Genomic DNA, 27,531 nt, shown 5'->3' on the forward strand with positions numbered 1-27,531 from the left:
CAGCAGCCAGTTCAGGCCACCAAGAATGTGGTGTTTCATTTCGATGAGGTGACGAACACCGCCACGCTCATCATAGTCGATGCTTTCTCTGAGCACACGGGGCAGTACACCTGCAGGGCAGCTAATAACGCTGGAGAGGCCACGTGCTCGGCCACCCTCACCATTACCATAGAAGAAGAAGGTAACGTTTCCTCTGAAACACCACCTGTTCCTCTGCCTGCAAGATTTATTCACCTTCCTCAAGCACGTCCTTGTCTTCAGACAAAACACTTCAAGGGATGTCCCGTACCAACCTGCAAAATCTGTTTCACATCCAATAGAGTTGGTGGTCCCTTTTTCAACCATCAGACCAGAAAAATTATCTTTAAAATATCTTTAGAAAGACAGTCATAGCCACGAGAGACAGCAGTACGATGAATGGCTGACAAGAGCCCAAAACATACAGAACAGATTTGATCTGAGTGCTAGAGCACCTGCAGAAAGACAGACTACTCCTGCACTGTAACAGACAAATCACACGAGATTCAAAAGAGATGTTTGTTTTTGTAAATAATGAAAACACTAATAAGTGAAAATTCAAAGATCGGAATAAGCACATTAACATTTTGACATTCACCCTTGTACTCATTTGGGCTCTAAAAGGAACATGACTGCTGCATGGCTGAGAAAACGGGGAGATCGTCAACCCAGGTCGGCAGCTGGACCTAAACTGCCAGCGTCATGTCCACTGTATGCCAGGGCGCTGCAGCAGTCCAGGTTTTAGCAGCCTCTGTCCATCACATCCCATTATATTATGTCAGTTATGGTCATGACTTGGTGACATAGCAGAATTTGATCAGGACATCCCTCAGTCCTTCTCCAGCCCAGACTAACGTTAAGGTTCAAGAAGAACTAACTACTTTGTTCCTTAATGCACCAGTTTGTTTTAATCTTGGGATACTCACTTTCCTCGTCATTACCCACAGAAACAAACTCATCTCTTCACCCTCCTCCATTGTCCCTGTCCTCTCCATCCACTCTGGAAGAGAAAACTCTGGAAAATGCATGAACCTCCCTTACAAACCTACATAAGCTCCATCCTGCAGGAAACACAGGCCATTTGGTGACACTGTGCTGTGACACTGCCTCTTTTTGTTCTAGTCACCATTTTTCACCTTGTTCTTGCAGGTGTGAGTTTGCATTTCTCACCTCAAAATCTTGCTTCTTAAAAAAAAAACCTGTATGAGTCACAAATTGGATTATTTGTCTTGTGCAAATGAATTTGGTCCATTAACTGAGTGAAAGGAAGCATCACGCCAACCTGGCATTGACTTATTTTTTGTTGGTTGAAGTCTATGAGTTACAGAACCTGTTAAAGAGGTTAGTGTGTCTGAGCTAGAACTTCAGTTAAATAATGTGATAATGATGGCAGCTTCTACTGTTGATTATCTGTTGTCATGTGACCTACACAACATGATGACACCTGAGGCAGGAAGACTGAGATTCAGTTTTAGGATGGGGCAAAAGTAGAATTTGACTCAAGAATGACACTGATTTTACCAAATATTGTATGTAAACATGGCCATGGCCTTGGCTCTGCTGTAATAAATAAAATTGATAGAGTTCTTCTTTATGTGCACATCTTGTTAAAAGAAGTTTTTGGAAAAGTGATTCCTAATTTTCCTCAATTCATGGATCACCTCTGATGAAACACAGAAGGTAAATACTTTGGAGTCCAGTGAAGAGAAATTGAAAGAAGTTCAATTTTAGTGTGCGAAGGTTTGAAGACACCCCTATCTAGGCCATCCTCAGAGTGCTCACGGTGTGCTGATGAAATCTGATTTGATGTTCTCTCTTTTCCTTCACAGCGCCTCATGTGACAGAGCAGACTGAAGCCAAGGTTGAGCAAGAAGTCAGAGGTAAGGTCACATCTGATTTCTGACCATCACATATCAGAAGCAGATCATTGTCACACACAAGAAGCAAGCACAGTGGAAAAGGGCCAGTTTGACCAGATGTGACTGACTGATATGTGAATGATTTTTCATTTTAAAAGTAGTCTTTGGGAAGCATAAGCTTCGATCAAAGCGTTGGCTCATTGAAGATATGAGAAAGTGGAGAAAAAATGTTGGGGTGCATGAATTATGTATTCTTTGGATTATTGCTGGTGTGCATCTACAGACTGCTTTCAGAGTTATATGTGATCATTTTGAACTGTTCTTTTAAATGATTTTGAATTTCCACCACTGCATGTCATCTTCGTGTGTTTTGAAAGAAAATTCATTTTGTCTATATTACTCTATCTGCTCTTTGATATATTCCATGGTTCCCCCAGACAGGGACTGATCAAATTTGCTTGTACCAGTTTTTGACAGTTTTTGCGATTTGCATCCATAATGGCATGAAGGTTATTCTGATCTTTATCCAGAAACGGCACAGGGTTATGTATCTTTTAAAGCTTCCAGATTTGAAATGCCCTTTAAAAGATATGGAGGTTTACTGCATCTGGACCTGACACCTTCCTCCTGCAATATATTTCTTAGCCTGGCTTGCAGATTCCTGTGGTTTGCATTCTAAATAACACCAGTAAACTATATTAGTTCGAATAAACGCCTTCTCACTCAGTCTTACAGCTCTATTTTATTAAGATCTGGAACATTAGACATGTTTGGAGAGCTTTGGTTCTCATTGATACTTGTGCCTCATTTATTTCCTCTTACGCTTAAGGATTAGAAAGGGCGTTTATTCTCCTGTCTGCAAGTCAGGTAAGGAATATTGGAGTCTAAAGACAAAACCATTATCAGAAAGAAAAACACGCGAATGTTAGCAGCCCATCTTGGAAATATGCTTTTTAATATTAATAAAATAATTTATGTTTTGAAGAAATTTCCACAGACGAAGGATCAAAACCTCCCGCAGGTTTCTAATAAAAAGAATCAAGTCTTGCGTTTATTCGAACAAATATGGTGAGTGAAATTATTTCTTATGGCATTGTGACTCCCAGCATGCATATAATATTTCCATTAATGATTCATTCAAATCCTTTCCCCTTTTTACCCCAAGAGGCTGTGTTGTTCTGACAGTTCCATTTTTGTTCACAGAGCTTTGTTGTGGTGAAGGCAAAGAAGCAGCATCGCACAGCAGCCCAGAACTCACCGGCACTCGACAGCTGAGAGGAGCCTTCTCTGACACAGACGACTTCTTTGAGCATGGCCTGGTGTCAGCCAATCGCTGCTCCAGCAGAACTTCCTCCATCACCTCGTGGACAGAGAACATCAAACCTTCTTTCACCAAAAAACTGAAGTTCCAGTCAGTCCTGGAGGGGGATCCTGTTGAGTTAAAGTGTAAACTGGTTGCCTGCCCTACACCAACAATCCTTTGGTTTCATAATAACAGATCTGTTCCTAAAGAGCGTAGACGCAGGATCTGCACAGACTGCAGAATGCACATGCACACTACCAGCCTGGTTATTGATAGTATCAAAGAGAAGGACTCAGGCAGTTATAAGGTAATGGCAATAAATACAGAAGGTTCTGCTGAGTCAACAGCGTCACTTTTAGTGTCGCTGAGGGAAGAGCAGTCCGCTAACTACCTGGGCTTTGCTAGACGCTCTGCCATGGCCCATGAAAGCATAGATAGCATGGCAGAACAGAGGAAAGACAGGAAGTTCAGGGTCGACCTTAGGTGTGTAGGGTCTCCATTTGACAAAATGTCCAAAGTCCATCGGGGAAAATCTCGATCAAAGAATGTTCTGGTGCGTACCGTGTACTTTAGGTCCAGTTCTCATTCAAGAGGAAAAGAGTCAGAGAAAGAGTCTAAACAATTGGAGACTGCCTCAGAGCGAGCCCCATCTCCTCCCCCCATGTTTGACCGGTCAGAGCGCTTTAATGACAGATTCAGTGATATTTACTGTGACCGGCGCACTGGTGCCAGGTTCAGTGACAGGTACAGCGACAGGTACAGCGAAAGGTTCAGTGACACTGACAGCCTTCACAATGAGGTCAGAACAAAACTTAACACGCTCCAAAAAGCCGTGAAACAGAAGAAGAGACTTTCTATTTCTACCTTGTCATCCTCTGAGTTTGAGTTAGAGTCAGTTGCAAGTGAGTCAAGCTATGCAGAATATGTGGAGAGGCTCAGAGGCAAGCCAACCTCTCTCCCTGATGTCCACATAAAATGCTGGAGAGATGATGTAGTGGAGAGTCATAGAGAGTTTCAGGATAAAAGCGGGGAGTCCTCTCAGCCTCGTACAAGGCATTTGTTTGAGCCTCAGTCCAGAACCAGGGCTATTCAGATCATGAGAGGGGAACTGGTCGACACAGTGAGCAAATCTGGTGAAAAATGTTTAAAGACAGGTGAGGATAAAGAAGTTGAGAGTTTTGTTGAATCTGAGACAGATGTTACGTTCAAGCAGATGGTAAGTGAACATCACGGTGCAGCTGCTAACCACAAGGTGACGGTGACAACGGTAGAGGCCAAGTTACATCGCTCTGAAGTCCCATACTCTGGAACATTAACAGACCCAGGAAGCACAGCACATCCAGAAAGTAGAGAATCTCTTAGAATTGTGCCTGCTAAACAGGGTGTATCAAATGTGGAGTCACCCAGACCTGGGCCAGTCACATCTGTCAGAGAGAAGTTCCTCAGTGCAGCAGTCACACCAGAAGACAAATCAACAGCGGAAGCGGCTGAGCCCTATAAAGAAGAGTCTATCAGGAGTCCGTATGAGAAGAGTGTGGAAGCTGAACAGATTGAGTGTGAGGAGAATCTCCATGGCTTGCACATGAGGCAATGGCAGCAAGGGAGAAGGATATCTGTAGAGGAGACATGTCACCCTGAAACTGATCTGCCCATGGCAGCAGAGATACAGTGCATCTACACCCAGCAGGGTGTAGAAAGAGCAGTTGTAAAAACTGAGGCCATGCCCTCCTCATTCCATACATCACCTAGAATGAAGGAAAACTTGATAGTTCCTGAAGCTGCAACACCTAAATTACCTAAAGTAGAGGCCAGACAAGAAGAAGTGGAAACATCCACCTCCTTGCTTCCAAAGACAGCCACAGTGGAAGACAGACTAGACGAAATGAAAGGTGAGGCACTACTCACATGGGCACAAACATCACCCAGAACAAAAACTAGTGCAACAGAAGTCAAAGCTGGGGTGGTGGTGTCAAGAACACCCAAAGAAGAGGACAGAGTCAGAGGGTCACCCAGGTCAAAACCATTCAAGTCCTTCACAGAGAAGTTTGTGAGTGAAGCTGTAACACAAGATGACACTGAAAGAGAAATAGCTGAGCCATATGAAGAGGAGTCTTTGAGGACTAAGAATGAGAAGAGTCTAGAAGCAGAACATGTGGAGTCTGAAGAAAAACTCCACATCAGGAAATGGCAGCAAGACCCACAAATGTTAGAAGAAGAGTTCTCTTCCCCTGACACACATTTCATGGAGCCTGAGAGTTATACCCAGCAGGAGGTGGCAGAGAAAAGAGCAACTGTCAGCAACACTGCCATGTCAGTGCCACCGCAGGCAACTAAAGTAAAAGATAGAGTTGAAGAGAACAAAACTTTTGCCCACTCAATAAATGTTGGAATGACAGCCAGACCAGGAAGACCGGAAACGGAACTGTCAGCCACAGTAGTACAGAGATCACCCAGAATAAAAGCTAGAGCAGCAGAGTTCTCACCCATATTGAACGTCAGACCAGAGGACAGACGTAGAGATTCACCTAGGTCAAGGCCAGAGAGATTTCTGAGTGAGGCTGTAACAAGAGAAACAGCTGAGCCAGGTGAAGGGGAATCTTTGAAGGTTCAGTATGAGAAGAGTCTGGAAACAGAACAGATGGAGTGTGAGGAAAAACTTCTTGCCCTACGAATCAGGAAATGGCAGAAGGGCATGCAAATGTCAAAAGAGGATACATTTCATCCTGAAACTGATGTGCCCATGCCAGCAGACACACATTACCTGGAACCTGAGATTGTAGACTCAGAAACTGTCGACTATGCTGCCATGTTACTATCAAAGTCACCAAAAGCAAAAGGTGGATTAGAACAGAATAAAGCTTCTGCCCCTTTGGTTAGTGCTGGAATGAAAGCCAGACCAGGAAAAGTGGAAAGTGAGACATCAGTCACGAGGGCACAAAAGTCATCCAAAATAGAAGCTAAAGCAATAGAAGTGGAAGCAGAGTCATCACCTCGAACAAAAGCCAGAACACAGAAAATGTTGTTTGAGAAGGCAGGACAGGAGCTCCAGCTGTCAAGAGAAAATATCTCTGAGCTGAAGAATGAGAGTGAGGAATTTGTCAGTGAAGAAGAGGCCTTGACTCAGCGGATAATGAAATGGCAAGAGGATGTCCTGATGCAGCAGGAGCAAACTCCAAAGCTAGAGTCAGACTGGGTCAAGGCTTATTCTTCGTTCCAGCAGGAGAAGACCATTGAAGCTGGAAGAAATTATGCAGATGCTTCTGCTTTAGAATCACTTCCACACCCTGAAGTGGTCCGCAGCAGGAAGACTTCCCCCGGAAAAATGACCAAACAGAAATTCCTTTTGAGCCAATCAGCTCCTGCTGTTTTCCAGCATCAGCAGGGTGGTGGCCTGCAGTGGCCACCAGCAGGTGAGCTGAGGACAGAGGGTTGTGAGACCAGGTTGCAGAGGGACAGTGAGTACCTTGTAAGCGAGGAGGAAGCACTGGCTCAGCGCATCCTGAAATGGCAAAAAGATTTTGTTGAACAGGAGGAAGTGGCTGAAGTGGAACCTGAATGGGCTTTGGACAGTCAGTGCAAACAATCTGAAAATGAGTCCCATATGCCAACGTTTGATAGTGAACTCAATCATGGTGGCATTTCTCATGAAACCGATCTGAGTGGCCTTTCTCCCCGACATACGTTACATGAAGGTGGGGCCTTACCAAAAACAAAACCTTCACTTCTTCAACATGTCTCAGATTACAAACCAACTCCTCCTTCCTCATCAAGACAGTTTCCACCCCATGCTGGTTTACCACATCTTGTGCATGACCCCATTGACACTTCATATGATTTAAAATCTACTGTAAAAGATAAAACAGGTCATGAAGCTTCACCAGTTGAGAGATACTCATCCACCCAACATGCCAGTATGCCTTTGGAGGGATTTGAACATGCCTCTCGATTTGACTCTCACAGTGAGCGCCCTCATAAGCTTTCCAGAGAGTTTTCCTCACTTGCTTTTGGGGGAGATGCAGAGGGAAGAGAGGCAGAAAGGAGGGGAAGCAGGGAAGAGTATGCTATGACTGCTGATAAATCCAGCAAACAGCAGCTTCAGTCAGAGCTAAGAGAAGAGATAGACTGGAGACAAGAGAAAGGAACTACGAAAGAGAGCAGCAAATGGAGACTACAGAAGGATTTTGCAGGTGTGTGGAGAGAGGAAAAAGCTGGAGATTCAGTAAGGTCACAACAGGATGCTGAAAACAGTGCAGAAAGCCTTGTACCTGGAGCTATAAAGGAGGAGAGAATCCAAAAGGAGACAAATTTAAAAGAGGGAATGTACCACACCAAAAAGATGAAAGAGGATGCAAGTGTTGTAGGCCCTCTTCCAGTATTTGTGAAAGAAATGTCTTCACTTAAAGTAAAAATTGGTGAGATGACAGAGTTTACCTGCCAGTTCCAGGGTGATCCTCTGCCCACAGTCACTTGGCTCAAAGATGCCCATCCTATAGCACACAACTCTGACTATGACATCACAAGTAAATCTAATGAATCAAAGCTCACTGTCTTCTATCCAACCACAGACCACGTGGGGACATATGACTGTGTCATAACTAATAAACATGGAAAATGTATCTGCAGCTCCTCTCTGGAGATCGTCGACAAAAAGCTGTCAAAGGAGTCAGGGGTCACGCAGGAAGTGGTAGTTACAGAGGAGGTTGAGAAGGACGAGGAAAACCAGAAGAGCATGATAGAGGAGGAACTTCAGTCCTACGTAGATTCAGGAAAGATAACACTACAGGTGCCTCCACCAGTGATTCATAGACACCGCTGCTCGGATGGATCTTTTAGCTCCTCACCTGTGGAAATCAGAATCACTGCTCCCACTCCTGTCCCTGAGATGCCAGACGAAAGCAGTGACAACAAACCTCAAGCACTTACAAAGAAAGATTCAGATGTACTGAGTGATGATGGAACCTCTCAGACTATCAGACACAAATTTACTTTCTCCTTTGATGTGGCTGGTGAAGCTCCCTGTGTCATCAGAGAATTAAAGTATTTCACCTGTTCTGAGGGTAGCACTGCTGTGTTAGAGTGTGAAATCACAGGGGAACCAGCCCCAGAAGTCGTATGGTTTCATAATGACATTTGCCTCAAACCCATATCTGGAAAATACAGAGTTGAGGCACATGATAAAACGTACAGGCTGTATATCAACAAATTCATACAGACTGATGCTGGAGTGTACAAATGTGTTGCTAGAAATAAGATGGGAGAGGTTACAAGTTTCTCTGATGTGTTGTTTCAAGTTACAGAGCCTGTTGAATTTTCAGGGGGTGGTGGTGCTGTCGGGGATGATGGTTTGCCTCAGTCTGGGAGAAACAAGACATCTGCTGTTGGCTTCACTGACACAGTCAAGAAACCTGCTGTATTCCCCGAAACTATCATCCCTCATACAAAGGATAGCATCATTCAGGCAAAAGATAAACTCAGTTCACAGACTTCTCCAGAGGTGGCCGCCACAGCCTTTAAGTCTAGGTCTGGTATCTCTAAACAGCCTCCACTTATATCTGGCTGTGGTCTCCAGGGTTCTGCTGCTGTCATAAATGTTTCTCAGATTAAACAAGTTTTTGAATCAGACTCACCATCTGCTTTAATGGCTTCCCCCTCACCTGAGCACCAGAACAAGGAAACTCTTTTCCCTGAGGAATTTATCCCTGCAGTGTCTACATCCCTTGACCAGCAGGAACGCACGCACACAGAAGGTGGTGGTAGACTTGCTACTACTACAAAAGGAAACCCAGGTTCTCCCAAAGCTGTACATGTTGGACCAGAATCAGATTTCACTCAAACTATTCTTGTTGCACCGAAACCTGTCTCTGCCATGACCTCCCAATCCACCTCCTCTGTGGAAAAAGTCAGTGAGAAATCCGTGATGTGTGGTGATGGTGAGAAGGGTGCACTTTCAACAGAAAGCCATGCTCCAGTTAAACAGTTTGTAGAGCAAGTGCCAGAGTCTCCAGAGTTGGTCAAACCTAAGCCACAGAAAATTGCTCATTTTCATGTTGAGGCAGATCAAGTGGAGATAGTGAGGGAGGGTGCTGTGTGTACATTTGACAGAACTAGCAGCTTCATTCCTTTCCAGTCTGAAAAAGTCCCTGGAGTAAAACGCTCTGTCAAGATTTCAGCTCCAGCCCATGAGGCTGTTAGGCCAGCTGCAAGATTATCTCCTATTCACAGCAAGGCTGAAGTAGTCACAAAGACTTGTGCAGTAGAGAAGGGGACAGAAGTGGAAAAACATGTGAAAAAAGAGGAGGTAGGGATTAGTGAGGGTCCCAGTATGGATCATGTGAGTGAGAAGCCTCAATTTTCTGGTGTGGAGAAGATTTCCATCTCGAAGACCTCAACTGACAAACATGTCAGGGAGGACTTGATTTCCATCCCAGAGACCACTATGGACACACGTGTCAAGGAAGACCTAATTTCACTCCCAGAACACTCTACAGACACATGTGTCAGGGAGGACCTGATTTCCATCCTAGAGCCCTCTACGGACACATGTGTCAGGGAGGCCCTGGTTTCTATCCCGGTGCCACCTATAGATACTCGTTTCAGGGAGAACCCAATTTTCGTCCTAGAGTCCTCTACAGACAAACGTGACAGGGAGGGCCTGAGTTCCATCCTAGAACCCTCTATGAACAAACACGTTAGTGAGGACCCAATTTCTATCCCGGAGCCCTCTATGGCTAATCTTGCCAAGGAGAACCTGATTTCAGTCCCAGAACATTCTACAGGCAAACATGTCAGGGAGGATCTGGTTTCCATCCTGGAGCCCTTTATGGACAAACATGTCAGTGAGAAACCGGTTTCCATCCTGGAGCCCTCTGTGGACAGTGGTGTCTTCCTTAGTAGGCTGGACTCCCAGGACAAAGTGACACATGGAGTAGACAAAACAGTTGGAGTTAATCTTCTTGAACCTCATACACAAATCAAAAGTGAAGATCAGAGGATTGATGTCCACGTGAAGCCAGAAACTAAAGAGCTTTTTGTCAAGGCTACAGTGGACAGCATTCAATCACTTGGTCTTCCAGTGGATAGTGCTTCCCTAGGAGAGGAAAGAGGTAGTTTGGACAGAGCCTCAGCGGCTGACGGTGGGGAAGCAGCAGCAGTTGGTACCATTGAAGAAGAGGAGGTGACTTTTGGTGCTGTGTATGACTACTACAACCCTCCAGCAGACTGGGCAAGGCCACTGTCCCCCGAGTCTGAGATGTCCATAGAGATTGGCAGCACTGTGAGTGACGAAGTAGCCGATGTTGGTGAACGGTTCTACACGCCAGGCTCATCTACCGAGGTCTCACAACCTACTGCAGCATTCCTCCACACCCCAAAGTCTCCCATGTCCTTCCATACTCCCAGTTCTGATGAACCTGGCAGGTTTATGACTCCACAGGAGTTTCCCTTCTCTCCTGTAGAACATAAGAGATCTTCCACAGGAGACTCCAGTGAGAGGTTCTACTCACCAGTTCAGTTCCTGACCTCTGCTGCTGAAGAGGGCATTGAAACAGTGCCTCCTGGACTAAGTGGGGATGAGTTGAGATTTGTGTCCAGAGGCATTGGGTCGTTAGGGCTGACAACCCTTCAGGAAAAAGTGCAGGGAATCCCTCCTGCTTTCCTCAAACCTCTCATGAAGAAACGAGTGTTTGAAAATGACTCACTAACTTTTTTTGCTGAGGTGTTTGGTCTACCTTCCCCTGAGGTGAAGTGGTTCTGCAACAAAACCCAACTACTGGCAGACAACAGAGTTAAAATGGAGCGAGAAGGTGATAGGATCTCACTGATTATTCACAACATCACTAAAGCCGACCAGGGAGAGTACATCTGTGAGGCTGTGAACTATGTTGGGGAAGCCAAAAGTGTTGCTTTAGTGGTAGTTGTATCACAGGAAGTGAGGTTTATGCCTGTCCCACCTACTGTCACACATCAGCACGTGATGGAGTTTGATGTGGAAGAAGGTGACTCTTCTCGTTCTCCATCCCCTCAGGAGATTTTGCTTGAAGTAGAATTGGATGAAAATGAAGTGAAAGAGTTTGAGAAACAGGTGAAGATCATCACTATTCCTGAGTACACAGCTGACAACAAGAGTATGGTCATATCTTTGGATGTGTTACCAAGTATTTATGAGGAGGGCGCTGTGGATTTCGTCACCCAGGAACATGATGATTTGAAGATAGCTTTTGAGGTCACTGAGATGCCTCCAAGGTTCATCAATCCCATCTGTGACATGGAAACCCCAGAGGGGACCACTGTAATGTTTGAGTGCTCTCTAATGGGAATTCCATCTCCCATCGTGTCCTGGTTCAAAGGTGACAAAAAAATTCCTCACAGTAACAAAAAATACTTACACTCATCTGATGGAGACAACCACTTCCTGAAAATCTGTAAAGTTACAACACTGGATAGTGGAGTGTATACCTGCAGGGCTATTAATGTTGTTGGCGAGACTCTGTGTAGGGCAGCACTGGTTGTATTAAATGCCAAGGCTTTCTCAGGCAAGACCAGAGGCAGAGAGCTGACTGCCGTGTCTCTTGGAAGTGCCAAAATCCAACCACAGAAGTTTGACTTGATGGTTGGAAACACGTCATTTGATGGTCAACAGGTGTCAGAAATTGAGCTGGAGTTTGAGTTTGAGCAAGAGGCAGATGAGTCGCAGCGGGCAGTCAGGCTGGTGGCTAACACTGACAATGAACTGAGTGAAGGGGGACAGAAATACGTTAGCATTAACTTTGATGTGTTTGCTGAACCAGCAAAAGATGACAAGATAGAATTCAAAGGGAAATCCTCTGACATGTGTAGCTTCCAGTTTCAGGTGACTGAGACACCCCCTAAATGTGTCATCCCATTGACTAGTGTTACAGCAGCAGTAGGGACACCGGTTGTCCTCCAGTGTCTGGTTACTGGTAAGCCGAACCCATCTGCTGAATGGTACAAAGACGGAGAGCGTGTCACAGACAGCAGGTGTATAATCCAGGAGAAAACCGCTGGCCATTTTAATCTGCTCATTACTAATGTAACCCAGAGTGATGCTGGGGAATATAAGTGCATAATCCAAAACAATGCCGGGTGCACTGAAACTACAGCGCTGCTGAAGGTGTTTTAGAGGTTAAAGAGTTTGAGGTCATCTGTGCAAAGGTGCAGTTTACATCAGAATAGTTTTGTTGTATATAGCAAAAATTTTAACTAGGTTGTTTTCATGGCAGTGTTTAGGGCTCAACAAAACTCTGTAGTCTGCTTTAAGGAAAGACAAGCCTAAATTACACCAAAAATGTTTTCCCAGTCATATGCCCTTGAAGTCACGAGGGGCTGATTCCTGGCTTAAATTTGTGTTTACATTTGTAAAACTAACATTTACGAGAGATTTGTCTTAGAATAAAAATAACTATTTTTAAACTTTCATTTAGGCTTTAGGCAACCAGCTGACTGTCATGTCATGTCAAGTGTGTAAATGTATCAGCAATTACACACTTCACGTAGTGTGTTACTGATTTAAAAAATTGTGAACTGGGTGGTGTTAAACAATAAACAGTTGTAATTAGAATTTTTGTAGAAAAATCAGGGCTTATGTTTGCTTTGAACTTGAACAAACACCAAATTGCATCTATTGTAGTTTGAGGCAAACAGCTTGAAGAGCGATGGCCAGTGTGTTTCTACAGTGTGGTGTTTTCATAATGAGAATCAGAAAAGGCACGTCAATGACATTAAGTCATTTTCTGTGACATGTGCTACATTTTTAAAATGGTACCAATAGAAAATTAAGTAGATTTCAAAATTCATATACACATACATTAACAGCAGGACTGGAATCAACAAATCATAAACTTACGAGATTGTTTTGGTAGCACAGATGAAAATGTCACTGTGGTGACACATCATTTCACATCGACACCTTATTAAATACTTTGCTGGAAGCTTGAAAGCAAAAAACAAAAATGTAGTAGAAATACCCCTGAAAGCTTAACAAAAGTGTGGTTTCAGTTCTTTTACTGCAGTGTTTCAGTATTGCTGCCTCCAGAAAGATACTACTCTCAGTGGAGATCTCTTTCTCCTCAAAAACAGACTCTAAATAAATATGCACCACAGCATTATTGATGCTGTTCTCTGCCTTAATCATTTAAATAATGATCGCATTAAAGGCAGACTAGAAATTATTCAGCTGTTTGTATGATTTAGGAAATCTGTTGCCATAATTTATTTTGGATTTTTGTGTGTGCAAGCAGGTTTTTTCTGCTTGTTGCTTGTTTGGGAATTTTATTGCAAGTTGATAATTTTTAGTAGTGTAAGTTGACTAAAAATGGTGGATGATACTGTGAAATTTTTTAAAATTAAAATTAAAGTTTTATGGCTTTGTAAATATGTGTAATTTTTGGAAAAATATTAGCAGTGTAGGAAAATCTGGCAGTGATAACTATCTGTGATTTATTTGTACAGATGTAATGTTAGTTTGTTTCTGAGTTTGTATAATAAAATATTTGATGTCTGAATTTGTGTATGTTTGCGTGATTTTAACAACATTGGGTTTTAATATGAGCCGGTGTTCATGGTCCATCTGATACCTTCAGTTTAAATTATATTACTGGATTTTTGAACAGATACTAAACAATAACCTTTATCCTGCTCGCCGTTCTGGAAGTTTGAGAAAAAAAGAGAAAACATAATTCTTGAATTTTGAAAATTACTTAACTATAATAATAATAATAATGATAATTTTTTAACTATAAGGAATAAATCTTTTCTCCACCTGTGAAAAAAGGTAAAATAAGCATCTATTCTTTTGAGGTGTAGCAGTATTTGGGTCATATTTAGATTTTTTTTTTCTTTTGCTGCTTTTTTGTGTCTTCTCACATAAATTGATTCACTGTTAAAAAGATGGTCCTATTTTAGAATATACTAGGGCTGTCCTCTTAACCTCTGAACAAGGGTTAGGGTTTCATGTTGATAATGTGTTTTTAATGTGGGGAGGGAAGAGCTGGTGTTTGGTAATGACTGTAAAGTCAAAAATCTCAGTCTGTTTTCAGATGGTGCTCGAGACCACCAGATTTTAAGAGGATCTGACTCCTGCAGAGGTATAACACTACCCTTACTAAATGAAGTATACTTAAGGTTTTTGTAAGTAAATTTAAGTAAATTACAAATGTATTTCCCAATTATATGTAGGTGGTACACTAATATCAGTGTACTTAAGTATAGTAGTTCACTCAACTGGCTCACTTATAAAAATATACTTGAGGTGTATGAGTAGTACTCAAATAGATTATATATACAGTGTATTTGTACTGAAACCCCACTGTCTATTGAAGTAAAGTGCTAGTTATATACTTACTCATCCCCTGTTTAGTTTATAAAAGTATACTTCAAGTGTATTTTTTAAGGTATAATATTGAGTATGCAACTACATTGCTTTGAAGCTGTAATTTGGACTACAGCAATACTGTAGGAAATACTGGCCTTGACAGAATAAATGGGGCAGTTTTGCACTTTCTGCAGCTGCCTTTTATTTTGACAAGTCCACAGAAAACTCAGCTAAATCACAAAGACAGCTCCACTACACAACAAAGGGCAGCGCATGAGTCCCAACAGCTAGTACACTTAGGGTATAGGTAGAAATAACTGACCACACTAATTAACTACCACACAGGCTGAAATAATAATCATATTTTCTGCTACAAACACACACAACAATAAGAAACATACCAAAACACTGTGAACACAAACAATAATAGTGGTCAAATGCAGTTTCTGTCCTTGGGGCATCCTGGGACATCTCACCAGTGCAGCTCTTCAACATGCAGAAATACTGTAGTATACTAAAAGGGAACTTATACATATAAGGTACTAGTTATAGATACTAGTTCCACCGTTATCTTCTTTTTTGTAAGGGTAGTCGGCCAGCTTTATATTTGTTAACTTGACAAATGGTTTAAGTAAAATCCTGTGACTATTAGTTGACTCAAAATTAGTTGGTAGTAAAGGACAGCCCTAGTATTTTCTTTTATGAATTTATTGATGTCAGTTTTTGTGTTGTGGATATTGTTATCAGTCTCCCTCAATATTTCCTGACAGAACGTTGTAGCACCACCTTCACCACAGTGGAAGAACATGAGGAAACCTTCTATACTGATGTCCAGTTACCACAGACCACAAAAACACTTGAACTCAAGCCAGAATCAAAACGCTACTCCTCTGTTTTAGAGAAGAAAAAAGAAAAGCCAGTTTTCCTTAGTCAGCTCTCTTCAGCAGCTGTAACCACTGGGGAGACAGCCAGGTTTACTGTTAAGGTGTCTGGCTTTCCAAAACCCACTGTTCAGTGGTCTCACAATGGAAATGTCATAAAGAGCTCCTCTGTGTACAAGCTGATAGAAGAGAAGGAAGAATACACATTAGTAATCACCCGGGTAACTTCTGAGTATGAGGGCGAGTACTCTTGCACTGCCACGAACAGATTTGGTCAGACAACATCCACCACATACCTTGAAGTGAAAAAGCCTGATGTCAGCCAGGCTGAGAAATGGGTTGAAAAGATGTTTAAGGTCACAGGTCAACCTCCTACTTTCACAGTTCAGATCCAACCTCTGAGATGCTCAGAAGGCGTAGAGGTTTCTTTTAATTACAAAGCAAGTGGTGATCCACTCCCTGATGTCAAATGGTTCAAGGGAGCTTTCCAGATCCAACCAAGTAGAAACTGTATTATTACAGCCAACACAGATGGATCTGGCTTCATCAGTATTAAGAGTGTCAAACAAGAGGACAGTGGCCTGTATACATGTAAGGCCTTCAATCCGTTTGGAGAGGCTTCTTGTAGTGCTGAGCTTGTTGTGTTCAAAGAATCAGTCTCTGTTTCTCATACACAGGAACAGCTGACAGTGGTTCAGAAGAAAGGCTATAAAGTTTCAGTGACAGAACAGGCAACTGAGTCTCGCTTGTACCAAGTTAGTCTCCCAGGCCAAGAGAGAGCTCGGTCAGATCAGATGGTTTACACCATTGGCACTGAAGACTGGCAGGTAATTCCTAGTGAGCAAGTGGGTTCTCTTAGGGAAGTAGATATCTCTTCTGCCAGCATTCATCGTGAGCAATTAACCCATCAGGCAGCAGTGCTTCAGTCTCATGAGACTGAAGAGAGAGTGTCCGTGGTGCCTACCCACCCACCTCAAATTTCAGCTGTTCCTTCAAAACAGCTTCACATGGCAGCATTTACATCATCTGTTGAAGAGAGTCAGGACATCATGGAGCAGCATTGTGATTGTATTCAGAGCCCTGAGCTCACTGAGCTTCAGGCTGCTAGAGAAAAGAGGTCAAAGGTGACGTCAGCTGTTGCTGAAGAGCTTACTCCTCTTTGTACTGTTAGCACAGAGCCTATGGCGGACAGGAAGTCTGTTAGTGTTAGAGCAACTTCAGAGCCCAAGCATCTAGTTAATGGGCACCAAGTCGAATCACAGCTGTCCATCCTGAAAGAGCAGTCACATGATATCCCCAAACCAGAGGAAGAAAAGGGATATAAGGTTAAGGAAGGTGTTAAGATTTTATATACAGCCCAGTCTGAGGAGAAACAGGTGCTTGCAGAGGATCATACAGCTGAACTAGTAACTGCAGATTCTGCTATGAAGTCTTATGCTCAGAAAGAACAACACCGACCAGTCTTGGCTTTGGTCAGTGAGTCTAAACAGACTCTTTCCAAGGAGACTGAGTTCTCCATGCAAATATCCACTGAGGAGAGAGCTCATCTCTGTAAGGATAAAATGATGAAAGTGGCTCTAACTGCTGAAGAGAAGCAAACGCTGCACGCTGAGCTGTCTCAGCAGCTGCCAAGTGCAGACAGTGCCATGTCAATTCATTCACAGGTAGAAAAAGAGCAGTTGTTGCACCTGCAGGTTATAACAGATCAGGACCTTCTGCCATCTGAGAGGAGCTTTGTCTGTGAGAAACCAGCATTAGCACAGGCTGGAACCAAGAAGAGTCCAACTCTACTGCACACCGTTTGCCAAGATGAACAAAGGACAGTAGTCTGTGAGGACACATCAGAGTTTGAGGCCAAGGTCAGCACCATGAACATCCAGCCTCAAAGACAGGCTCCTACTCTTCTGCATCTCCAGTCAACCCAGCCTGTGGAGACTTTACCCAAAGAGGGTATTCTCATAATTGAGAAGCATGATCAGCAGGTGGCAACACAGAAACAAGAAAAGACACGGAGCCATGCAGCCATGTCAGAAGAGACAAGGGAATTAACAGCAGATTATCACACAGAGCTGGATTTGTCAGTGACCGGAGTTCGTTCTCAGCTTCAAACTGAGCCCAGACCCCAGAACATCCTCCAGCTCTCCTACCTGCCTATGCAGCTGCCAAAAGAGACACCAGTTACTACTGATGTCAAGCAGCAGCGAGCTTTGGTTCAGAAAGAGGATCGCTGGAATGAAATGCAGGTCTCCAGTGTGACAGATAGTCAGGCCTTAGAGGAAGGTCACACTGAGAGTCTTAGAAGAGTAGATAAATTTACCTGCCAGGTGGCCATAGAGCCAAAAGTTCCCTCCAGGCCAATCCAGGTTGAGGAGAAAGAGCTCTCCACTGAGAGTAGTGTCTTTCTGGAGGCAGCAGAACAGGACTTCGCTGTCCAGATTCAGGAGGGTCAGTCGGTCAGGCAGTCGGTAGTGATGGATGAGAAACAAGTGCTGATAGGTGAACTGTCTCAGGAGATCACCAAGTCTGAGTCCGCTAAAGTTGTTGTCACCACACAGCCGACACTGTCTTTAATGGCATCAGAATCCAAAGACAGCACAGCTCTTCCCAAAGAGTTGACATTTGTGATTCAGATGCCTAAGCCATCTACTCTGACCATTCGGCGACAGCTCAGGGATGCTCTTCAGTCTGCTGTAGCCAGTGACCAGCCAGTGTTACTTGCTGATGTTGTAGAAAGGTTACAGGCTGCAGAGGTACAGGAAGTCAGGGTTCAAAGGGAACCCAAGCGGGCTACCTTTACATACCTAGTTACAACAACAGGTGCTCCTATGGAGGTTACTTTGGCTTTGGAGGGTAAATACCCTCAGACAGCTGATCTCAGGACCGAGCTCCATGCAGCTTTCCACTCCATAGTGTGCCAGGAAGCCCATGTTCTTACTTCAGAACATCCAGGCACCATGCACCTAGACAAACCCCAGAGGGCTCAGGTTACCTCAGCTCACTCTAAGAAAATGCTGTCATCAGTGGTAGAGACTGTGAACGTGGGAGAGAGTACAGTGGATATCACTGCTGTTAAATCTCAGGCTGCTGCACTTAAGAGTGAGTCTAAAATGGCAGCTGAATACACAGCAGCTGAGAACCAGGTTGTGGTACAGCAATCTAAGGCAGCAAAGACAGAACAGTCCATCAGTCAGATCAAAATTTCCACCAAGGCTCACATGGCTTTAGAGCAGTCTGTGCAGGTGTTGATGCAGGAGGAGAGATCAGTAGTAAAAAGCCAAGGAAAAGATGCAACCATTGTTACAGCTGTTCTGCCTTCAACTACGTTTCCCACTGAACACATGGTTGATGTAAGTATCCAGAAGGTACAGAGAGAGGAGATCTTCAAAGAAGAGATCTTCAAAGAGGAGATCACAGTATCCAGGACAGAGCAGAGAGAATATCCTGTAATTGTCACCTCCCTGGAAGACATTTCCATTGAAGAAGATAGTAAAGTAACCCTGAGCACCACCATTAACTACGTCACAAAGGTAAACTGGTTTTTCAATGGGCAGCTGGTGAAAACTGGTGCAGAGTTCAAGTGTTCCAAAGACCACGACACATACACACTGGTTATCAACAAAGTTGTCAAGGAGAGGCATCAAGGAGAGTATGTCTGTGAGGCTGAGAATGAAGCTGGCAGGACTACAACATCTTCAAGACTCACTGTGGTCACAAGAGGTTTGAGAACAGGAAAATTCAGTGTATCATTTATTCATTCACTCATTCATTCATTTTCTCTGAAAACTACTAATTCACATAAATTGGTTCATGTAAGACCTTTGTTATGTGTTTGTCAATGGGTTTTTGTATTCATTTCATAGCTCAGCATGAGCACTCTCAGCAAGGCGCTGTATGGTACTAACTCACCACGTGTTGTTTGTTCCACATCACTGTATGGTCAAGAACTGACTAAAGGCCAGAACCATCACAGTCATGCAAGTTAGGCTTAAAGGTCTCTAGTCACTAAGCATCTTGCTATACTAGTTGTCATGATTCTGGCCTTCAGGCAACTTTCATGGTCTGTCCAAGGACACTTTCCATCTCGGTTTTGCTTAAACCCATGGTCTGTCACTTTCCTTTACAGCCATTGTCTCCATATCTCCAGGGCCTCTCAGCATGTTTTGAGGGCTTCAACCTGGCACTGCTTCATCTTTCACAAACACTTTTTTTTACTTTGTTTTAGCTGGAACCCTAGCCCCATGGGAATCATGTGCAGTAGTAGCATCTTCTTTCAGGCAGTTTTGCAAAACCATGGGGCTAATGTTCTTGCTATTTTTCTCCTCCACAGTCAGTCCGGACTTGCCTTCCATCATTGTTGTACATTCCATCCCTCTTGATCATGATTTCTTAGTTTTATACGGAAGTTTCATAGATTCCATTACTAATATTTACTTTTTAATTTGTCTGCGTGTGCCTCAGTGCCACCGGTTTTTAGGCAGAAAATCGCCCCTGTGGAGATAAATGTCGGCAACCACGCCAGGTTCGAATGTGAGATTGAGGATGCTCCAAGTGTGACCTTCAGATGGTACAAGTCTGGCATTGAGATCAGACAGAGTGAGAAGTATCGGATCCTCAGCCGCCACACCACTTCCTCTCTGGAGCTCCTCAACCCAGCCAGAACTGACAGTGGTGAATACACTTGCAAGGCTTCAAATCAGTATGGTACCGCAAATTGCACTGCCTCACTCATCGTCACTGGTAAGACCCCAGTGGGAACTTTTTTAATGATCATTTAATGTATGTGTTTGAGAGAGAGAGAATTATATACGTAGTTCATTGTGTACATTGTGTGTACGGTGCAGTGTGGATTTTTGTTGATTTGTCTATAAACTGACTCTGGTTTCACATTTGGCAAGACATAAGATAGTGAGGATAATGTCTCCAACTTCAAATGATTTTCTCATGTTTACACCTACATTAATTACCAAGTTGAGATTGTTCATGTTGGTTAATTTTTTGAAGTTGGTGTATTTCTTCACTTTTTAAATTTTGTTGAACTTTTTTGTATGTTCTACCTGCTCTCCATAGAAATGTACCCGCCAGTATTTGTATCAAAACCAGACTCAATGACTTTATATGTGGGCAAGCAAGCTGTATTTCAGTGTTCACTCACTGGATCCTCACCCATGGAAGTTGTCTGGCACAAGGACAACATAGCCATCGCTTCTGAAGGGAAATGTGTCATGAAATGTGAAAAGAACAAGTATTCCCTTCAAATTAAAAGTCTTGAGCTGAGTGACCAGGGAGTGTACCTTTGCAAGGCCTCCAACAGTGTTGGCACTGCAACCTTTACCACAGAGCTTAAAGTTATCAGCAAACCCAGCTTTATTAAGACCATTGAGTCAGCGTCAGCCGCTGTCAATGACCCACTGAAGCTGGAGTGCCAGGTTGATGAGGACACTGGTGTGACCGTCACCTGGACAAGGGATGGCAAAAAAATCCACCAGACTATGGAATGTAAATTGTCCTTTGAGGACAAGGTTGCCATTCTTGAGGTACCCAAGTCCAAACTGAAGGACTCTGGGAAATATGTGTGCACAGCCACAAATGAGGCTGGGAGCTCATCCTGTGAGGCTATAGTAACAGTTCAAGGTAAGATCTTAAAGATGGTCTTTGCATTAATTAATGAAAACACATATCTCTTGAAACAAGCTGGTGGATTATTGCTGACAACTTTTTTGAGCCAGCTGCTCCCTGATGCTTGCATCTTCGTGCGTCTTATTTACATGTAATTGTCATAATCTTCTGTCTTGGTTGTTTTGTTTCTCTCTCTTTTGACAATGCTTAAAACTTGGTGTTTTGGCATTAAACGCTCCTTTCAGAGCCCCCTATTTTTGTCAAGAAACTGGAACCTAAGGTCACTTGGAAACAGGGGGTAGCTTCATGTTTACAATGCACTGTTAAAGGATCCCCTGAACTTCACATCCACTGGTTCCTGAATGACAGAGAGCTAAGCGAAGGAGAAAAATATAAAATCTCTTTCAAAAATGGAGTTGCCACTTTGGAGATAATGAACCTCCTGGTGACAGACAGTGGGAGTTACACCTGTGAGGTGTCAAATAATGCTGGCAGTGAGAGCTGCAACACCCATATAGCTGTAAAAGGTTTGCCAAATCTTGCATTTTATTTACACTCATGCTTCAATTTTGAAAGCCACTGGTATTAACTACATACAATTTACTTACCCTTTTAACACCCAGAGCCTCCATCCATTAGAAAGGAGCTGCAAACAGTAGAGGTGGTGAAGGGAGCAGCAGCTCAGCTGGAGTGTGAGATCACAGGAACAGCTCCTTTTGTGATCAGCTGGTTAAAAAATAAGAAGACTATTACAAGTGATCGGAAATATCAAATAATCTCCCATGATTTCTTGTCAAGGCTGGAGATTCAGTCGTTTGACAGTGCAGATGTTGGAGATTATCAGTGTGTCATTTCCAATGATGTGGGGAAAGTCACCACTAAAGCCCTAGCTAAACTTAAAGGTTAGTAGACATAAGCCTGACAAAACTGTTGTTGATTGAGGTGTTATATGCTTTAAATTCAAATTTTACCTCTAATCATTTTTTAGAGCCACCAACTTTCTCAAAGAGGGTTGAGAGTGCTACAGCAGTGTTGGGAAATGCAGTAAAACTACAGGGAACCATTAAGGGTTCAGCTCCCATCACTGTTAAATGGATGAAAGGCTCTGAACTCCTGAGAGATGATGATCCAAATATCAAGATGGTGTTTGAGAACAATGTCGCTAGCTTGTTGATAACAGTAGTGGCCATCACCCATGGTGGCAGGTATTTGTGCCAAGCTGAGAACGATGCTGGGCAACAAAAATCTGAAGCCACCTTGACTGTGCAAGGTCAGATAATGTCTTTGATGCAGACATATATGTACAGATTTTAGGTTCTTGTCTTTAGGTTTAGGTCCTATGTTTCTTATATCTTAATAAGTAATGGGTCTGTCTTATCCCAGAACCTGCCAGACTTATGGAACCTGCAGAATCCATCAGTGTGACTGCAGGGGATTCAGCCACATTGGAGTGCACGATTTCTGGGAGCCCTGAGCTCAAAGTGAAGTGGTTTAAAGATGGGAAGGAGATGATCAGTGGCCGTAAATATAAAATGACTGTTAAAGACAATATTGCCTCCATGAAGATTCTTGCAGCAGATAAAGGAGACACTTCAGAGTACAAGATGGAGGTATCCAATAAAGTTGGAAAAGCCCAGTGCACCTGCTCAGTCACTGTGTTAGGTTAGTTCCTGCTTTCTGACTCTTTAGCATTAGAAAACACATTGGTGTTTTACAAATGATACACGACAAGAATGACCTACTGACAAACTCTTGCATTCACGTAAAGATAGTGTGCGGGGTTTTGGATTTCAGATTGGATTTTTTTTAACAGTATGAAAACCTTATGTTTTTTTTTCAAAAACCAGATCGGATAATGCCTCCAACTTTCACCAAGTCCCTGAAAAGAGTTGATGGTAATATTGGCAATGACATCTCCATGGATTGTAAGGTGTCTGGGTCCCAACCCATGACCATAGCTTGGTTCAAAGATGACCATAAAATTGCTTCTGGAGCCAAATTCCAGCCAGAATTCAAAGATAACTCAGCAACCCTGAGAATTCTTCAGCTGGAGAAGGCTGACTCTGGAGTTTATAAATGCAGAGCCACCAATTCAGCCGGCTTTAAAGAAACCAACGGCACGCTCTATGTCAAAGGTTATGAATGCTTGGCTTATGTTGTGCTCCTGTTTGTTGTGTACAATTGTTTAATGATATCATGCTAACATGGAATTTGAATTTTGTTTTGTTAATGGCCTCCAGAGCCCCCAGTGTTTACAGTGAAACCAGAGAGGCAGAATGTGATACCAGGAAGCAGTGTTTCCTTCAGAGCAGCCTTCACTGGAACAGCTCCTTTGGCTGTTAAATGGTTCAGAGAGGAAAAGGAGATTGTAACTGGAGGCACATGTTTTATAAAGAAAGATGCCTCTTCAAGCTCTTTGGAGCTTCATTCTGTCAAACCCAGTGATTCTGCTAAATACACATGCCAAGTATCCAATGATGCTGGGAAGGTGGATTGCACCACAGTCCTCTTTGTGAAAGGTGCTTTTCTTCAGCTTTGTGTGCAGCTGCATGAAAATGTCTTGAAATTCTTGCTTGACATCAGTATGTCTTTTGATACTAATGTAACGTCTTCTGTCTGTAAAATTTAACCTCTTCTCTCAGAACCTCCTGAGTTTGTGAGGAAGCTTGAGGCGACCAAGCTCGTCACCAGCAGTGACTCCACCAGGCTGGAGTGCAGAGTGACAGGCAGCCCTGTCATTAGTTTAAAGTGGTTCAAGGATGAGATGGAGATCAGCTCCAGTCCTAAATACATGATAGCCTTGTGTGACTTACTGGCATCTCTGGAAATAGTCAACTGTACAGTCCAGGATAGTGGAGATTATGTCTGCATGGCATCCAGCGATGCTGGTAGTGATCGATGCAGCAGTACAGTTACAGTCAAAGGTTGGTTTAGCTCAGATTTACAGATGTTTCTGTGTTCATTTAAACATTTCATACTTCTATTAAAGATTTCATTGCCTTTCCAATAATAAAAGACCTTTATTGTGATGTTGAGGATGCTTTGCTTTTCTTCAGTTTAAACGACAAATCATCAGCATGTAATCTGTTGAGATGCCACACCCCCGGGTGGACAAAAGCATAACTATCCACCACTGAACATAGTTAAATGGGGTGTTGTCTCTCCATAGGGTAAACACTGAGGATGTCATTAAAAAAACATCTTCATCCTGACAATAAAGATTCTTTTATTTTTATTTTTGGCCTTTTTGAATCCTCCTTTGGTAGCTTCATTGTAATACACTGACACACCTCTTGTCCTCTTCTAGACCCGCCACTGTTTGTTCGTAGCTTTGAGCCCAAGGATGTGGTGAAAGGCTCAGAGATGATTCTCGAGGGCCAGGTCTCTGGTTCTGCCCCTTTCACAGTGTCATTTTCTAAAAACTCAAAGCTGATCAGAAATGATAAGCGGCACAGGATCACTGTGAAGGATGACCTGGTAGCCCTGCAAGTGCTGGCAGTAGAGGCAGGAGACACTGGTTTGTATCAGTGTACTGTTGAAAATGAAGTTGGGAGGGCCTCCTGCGATTGTACAGTAACGCTAAAAGGTTTGTTTAGATGGACTATAAACTTGGCTGTAAATCTTTTCTTGTGACATTTTCAAAACCAACATTTTTAATATCCTCCCTACCCATATGTGTTTACAGTAGCCTCGCAACGCTAGTGCACAGTTCCCTCTGTGCCTATTTTTATATGGCAGCCCTCATCGGGCTTTTGCATGAGGCACCTTTATAGTATAGTAGATCTCACAAATCTACACAAATCACCAGTACTGTGATGTCTGGTTAGTTCCTTATATAGCTGGGAATAACAAATTTGTTTCAGAGGTCTTTGCTGCACAGAGCAGCCTCTTCCTGTATATACTCAGTGTGGGTGAAGAAATTCCTTTGAACAGAAAACAGAGAGACACTAGCTGTCCTAGATTTGACTCGTCAAACATGCTCAACCTACAGATGGTTTTTGGTTTTTGCTTCTGATGGAAAAATCTGTGTGGTGCGCCAGACTTCTACCAAACACTCCAGCAAAATATGTTTCTTAATAGTGAGGATAGGAATATACAGGCAGGTTATTTTCCAAGTTATTTTACTATTCTATACATAATTTCAAGTTTGTGTCTAGGATCAGGAGTTTGGCAGCCATTCACCACCAAAACACTCAACAAACCCCCTTGATTGGTCCAAAATGTCAGTCATTTGATCCTCACAGGATTGTTTGCTGGCCTAATTCTTATAGCAAAGACTGGCTGAAGGCTGGCTTTGCGAGGCTATTATTTAGTAGAGACACGTATTAATTTATTAATTTATCTAAAATTTTCTTGTAGAACCACCATCATTTGTGCGAAAGCTGGAGAACTTAAGTTCGCTGGTGAGCAGTGAAGCTACTCTGCAGTGCACTGTGAAGGGCTCAGAACCCATGACTGTGTCATGGCTGAAAGACAATCATGAGCTCAAAGAGGCTGAAAACATTCAGATTACATATGAGAACAGGAATGCTCTGCTGCATATTACCAACCTACAGAGCAAAAATGGCGGCAAATACTCTTGCCAGGTGCAGAATCCAGCCGGGAACCAGACATGCTCTTCTGTGTTGACAGTCAAAGGTTAGTTAAGATACTTGAGAACTTACTCTGTACCCTAACTTGCATCAATGCAGTTATATGCTTAGGAGGTCCTTATCAACTGGCGATGTGACACTTAACACTGCAATGAGGACCGAATGTATCCTAGAATCTTCCCTTTGTTGTTGATTTCAGTTCTTCATTAATGAGTATGTTGCTGTACATCCTCTGGGAGATTCTTGGCTGATTCTTTTGTTTGTCATCTCAGAGCCAGCTAAGGTGACGGAGGAGGCTAAGTCTATCAGTGTGACTCAGGGTGATCCGACCACCCTGGAGGCCAGGTTCTCAGGCACAAAACCACTGAAGGCCAGATGGCTCAAGGCTGGCAGGGAGCTGACCTCAGGCCAGAGATGTAAAGTACACAGCACAGATGTAAAATCTGTGCTTAAGATTATTAAAACAGAGAAAAGTGATGGTGGTGAATACACCTTTGAGGTTTCAAATGATGTCGGTCAAAGTTCTTGTGAAGCCATACTAACTGTGCTCGGTCAGTTCTCAGTGTGTACTTTAGAACTTTTTGTTGGAAATTCTTCTTACTTCAAACACTGCTTCTGACCTCTTTTTTCTTCTGTCTATGGTAGATCAAATAATTCCACCGTCCTTTACAAGAAAACTTAAACAGAAAGAAGGTATCAAAGGGTCATTTGCTCATCTGGAGTGTCTTGTATCTGGCTCTCTGCCGATAACCATCCAATGGTACAAAGATGAGAAAAAGATCCAGGCTGATGAAAAACACAAATGCACTTTCTTTGAAAATGTTGCTTTCCTGGAGATCTCTAACCTTAAGAGTAAAGACAGTGGAAGCTATACCTGCATTGCTAAAAACAAAGCGGGAAGTGTCCAGTGCTCTGGAATTTTATTTGTTAAAGGTTTGAACACCATTTGTTTTTGTAATGTTTATTAGTTGGTGAATGTGCCTAATCAAAGTACAGGTACTAAAAGGATCTTTGTCGAAAGCATTCATTTGTTCCTCTCTTACAGAACCCCCCTGCATTCTTGAAAAGCCTGAATCCATGAATGTTTTGCCTGGATCGAAAGTCCAGTTTAATGTTCTGGTGTCTGGCACGCCGCCTCTAAACATCAAATGGTTTAAAAACAAGAAAGAGATTTTATCCAGTGCTGACTGCTCTGTGATTAAAGACAACACGTCAAGCTCACTGGAGCTCTTCTTTGCCAAGTCGTCTGATTCTGGAGACTATGTCTGTGAAATACAGAACGACGTGGGCTCCACTTCATGCCAGTCAACACTCTTTGTCAAAGGTTACTGTTTTTTATATAAAAGTTGGTTAATAAGCATGTCTCCATCCGTCTAGACATTTTTAAGTCAGAATTTGAATTAGTTTCTCTTCTTTCCTGTTGACCCTTCACGTTCTGATAGAACATGCACTTGGAACTTCATTCAGAAGTTTTCCTAATAGAGAGTAATACTTCCCTGTCTTCTTGTGCAAATGACACAGGCAAAAAAATGACCAGTAACAGACAAGCAGAAATGCCGGAAACATTAAAATGTAAAATTAAAATTTGCTTAAATCACGATCAGTACATGGATGGAAACAAATGTGATTTCAGCTTTATACAAATCAAGTTTTCCCTTTATCATCTCTCTGATAGTTACATGTATGGTTTTATTTCTTAGAGCCTCCTAAGTTTACACAGACACCATCCTGTGTGTCTGTGGTGCGTCCTGGTCACAAGAAAATGTTTGAGTGCCATGTGACCGGCACACCTGAGATAGACATCTACTGGTTCAGAGAAGGCTCAGAAATCAGCCCCAGCGACCGATATAAGATGGCCTTTGTTAACTCTGTGGCCACTCTGGAAGTCTGTGGGGCTGATACCAAAGACAGTGGGCTCTACTACTGTGAGGCT

General features: G+C 43.0%; 1 protein-coding gene across 9 annotated transcripts in view; it reads left to right on the forward strand.

Annotated features, from left to right (window-relative positions):
* Positions 1-27,531, forward strand: part of LOC113123841 (titin-like) — a 218,002-nt gene that overhangs the window by 27,238 nt on the left and 163,233 nt on the right. For 8 of the 9 annotated variants that reach the window (XM_026296157.2, XM_026296164.2, XM_026296162.2 and 5 more), the window contains 3 exons: positions 1,848-1,898; positions 15,280-19,107; positions 19,849-20,127. In XM_026296157.2, coding sequence (XP_026151942.1) covers positions 1,848-1,898; positions 15,280-19,107; positions 19,849-20,127 — 4,158 coding nt within the window. The remainder of the gene's footprint in view (positions 1-1,847; positions 1,899-15,279; positions 19,108-19,848; positions 20,128-27,531) is intronic. The other variant, XM_026296165.2, reaches the window with a different exon arrangement.

This window comes from Mastacembelus armatus, chromosome 21 (genome assembly GCF_900324485.2).
Source record: "Mastacembelus armatus chromosome 21, fMasArm1.2, whole genome shotgun sequence".
NCBI lineage: Eukaryota > Metazoa > Chordata > Actinopteri > Synbranchiformes > Mastacembelidae > Mastacembelus > Mastacembelus armatus.